Source organism: Penaeus japonicus, unplaced genomic scaffold, assembly GCF_977035675.1.
Source record: "Penaeus japonicus unplaced genomic scaffold, GWHDUDI00000001_assembly GWHDUDI00000023, whole genome shotgun sequence".
Lineage (NCBI taxonomy): Eukaryota > Metazoa > Arthropoda > Malacostraca > Decapoda > Penaeidae > Penaeus > Penaeus japonicus.
In genome coordinates this window covers 13,400,054-13,402,553 of record NW_028234425.1, presented here as the reverse complement: position 1 = coordinate 13,402,553, position 2,500 = coordinate 13,400,054, and the positions used below count along the sequence as shown (strand labels likewise).

The following is a 2,500-nucleotide window of genomic DNA, read 5'->3' as shown; positions in this document are numbered from 1 at the left end:
ACAGAGAGAGAGAGAGAGAGAGAGAGAGAGAGAGAGAAAGGAAAGAGCGAGCGAAGAAGAGTTCGACATCCCTGACTTTAATACTACAATATTACGGGAGTCAATCATGCGGTTATCAAAAGAACCAATCAACAATACAAAAAAGGAAAAAGAAAAGAAAAAGAAAAACAGACAAACAAAGACAGACGATGAAGAAATAAGAGGTGCTTACCGTGGTGAGTATGGAGGACGCCAGTTCCAGGGGGACTCGGCACACGGTATGATCATGAAGGGGGGTTGCCAGAGACAACTCCACCAAGCTCTGGAAGAAAAACGGATATTGACGAGAAGGTCGTTATGGGGTTATTGATATCATATAAAAAGGACGTTATGGACAAGCTGATGAATGGTCTTTCTAGGCCTGTTGATAGAAAGTCGCTTTGCCAATATGTCATAGGAGTTATTAAGTTTATATAACAGTTAAAATCGACTTATTGTTACATAAGATGTTGTTATGTACTTATTTATATAATGTTAAAGGTTGTCATAGACTTGCTACTGATTTCACATATGAAGTCGAAGTCGTTATGGACTGATTGACATTAATCTTTATTCATATACAGAAGGATACGGACTAAGGTTCTGACGTCGTTATGGATACATGAGTGATATCATCCTCTTAGTAAGCAGCTTTAGTCTCAGCTAAAAGAAAAAAATATATATATATAATAACACAGGCAATTCAACTTACCTTAAGTTCCTTAAGAAGCACCTCTGGTCTCTTAGCCGTGCGTAGAACATTTCGATACTTGAAGACATTTTTCTGGAAGAAAAATATGGTCGTCGTTTATTAAAAGAGAAGTAGTTAGTTATGTCAAGAACAAAGACCTCATTTCTAAATAGGAAAGTAGGAACGAACTCAATATATTTCATCTTTAAAACTCTCCCTCCAAGATGAAGTCCCGGTCGGTCCATAATCTGAAACTGATTCTGAAAAGGTAATATCCGTATAATTACGTCTCCTAACTGCCGTATCAAAAGGCATGCAGAGGTATTAATCAGGGGGGTCTTTGGTGTCACTTTGCACAACCACGACTCAAGAGGAATTAATTATCTTCTATACAGAGTAAAGAGTAACCAGCTTCAGCGGTCTTTTTCTCCTCTTCGCACTCTCTTCTGCTTCTTCTTTCCTACTCCTGCACCCTATTCTTATTATCATTCTTATTTCTATCATCATTCTCATTCTTATTCCTATTCTTCTCTTTCTCCTTCTCGTTTTTCCCCCTTTCCCTTCTCCTTCTCCTTGTCCTTCTCTTTATTCTCCACTTCCTCCTTCACCTACTCCTCTTTTTCTTTTTCTTTTTCTTCTTCCTCCTCCTCCTACTTCTTCTTCTTCTTCTTCTTCTTCTTCTTCTACTACTACTTCTTCTTCTTCTTCTTCTTCTTCTTCTCCTCCTTCTTCTCCTCCTCCTTCCCCTCCTCCTCCTCCTCCTCTTCCTCCTCCTTCCCCTCCTCCTCCTCCTCCTCCTCCTTCCCCTCCTCCTCCTCCCCCTCTCCTTCTCCTTCTTGTCCTCCTCCTCCTCCTCCTCCTCCTCTCCTCTTCTTCCTCCTTCCTCCTCCTCCTCCCCCCTCCTCCTTCCCCTTCTTTCCTTCCTCCTTCCTCCTTCCTCCTTCCTCCTTCCTCCTTCCTCCTTCCTCCTCCCTCCTCCCTCCTCCCTCCTCCCTCCTCCCTCCTCCCTCCTCCCTCCTCCCTCCTCCCTCCTCCTCCTCCTTAATCCCTCCTCCCTCCTATTTCCTCCTTCCTCTTTCCTCCCTCCTCCCTCCTCCTTCCTCCTCTCTCCTGCCACCTCCCTCCTCCCTTCTCCTCCCTCCCTTCTCCTCCCTCCCTCCTCACTCTTATCCCTATTCATATCTCCTCCCTCCTCGCTCCTCCTCTTTCCCTATTCCCTCACTCTTTCTTCATTTTCCTTCCCAGTCTTCGCAAACATACGCTCTTTTTGCCTTTCACTTTCTCTCATATCCCTCTGCTCTTCCTCCTAATCACTAGATTCAATTAACTTTTCCTTATCTCGCGCACTTACACCCCCCCCCCCCCCGGCACATCCTGCAATCGAAGCAACGGCCACATTAACTGCAAAACGAAGATAGAGTTAAAACACGATGGTGGGGAAAGGGAGGGGAGTAGGGGGATGGGGGAGGGGAGGGGAGGGGATTGAGGTTATAGAAGGAAGGTTTTTGGAACTGGGAAATAAACACCCGTAGGGGGAGGGAGAGGATTTGATTTTAATTTTGATAAGTTTATTCATACTATATACAGTGTATACACATGTATAGGCATAGGTACTATGCCTAAATCGTTTGTACAGTTCATGTTAGATTCTAAGACATACTGTGACCCTGTCAATTGATATGCTAGGGCAAAGCTATACATAAGACATAGTAGTGCATGTATATCACTCCAGAAAGATCTTGCAATTTTATCTATTACAGGCAAAGTTCTTGTGTTTACGTAATATATCTG

General features: G+C 43.6%; 1 protein-coding gene across 2 annotated transcripts in view; it reads right to left on the bottom strand.

The window, feature by feature from the left end:
• The window catches only part of LOC122259850 (C-Maf-inducing protein), a 122,500-nt gene that overhangs the window by 18,971 nt on the left and 101,029 nt on the right, over positions 1–2,500 (bottom strand). For both annotated transcript variants that reach the window (XM_043026785.2, XM_043026786.2), the window contains exons 4-5: positions 731–802; positions 212–301 (exon numbers count right to left, since the gene is read on the bottom strand). In XM_043026785.2, the coding sequence (XP_042882719.1) occupies positions 212–301; positions 731–802 (162 nt within the window). The remainder of the gene's footprint in view (positions 1–211; positions 302–730; positions 803–2,500) is intronic.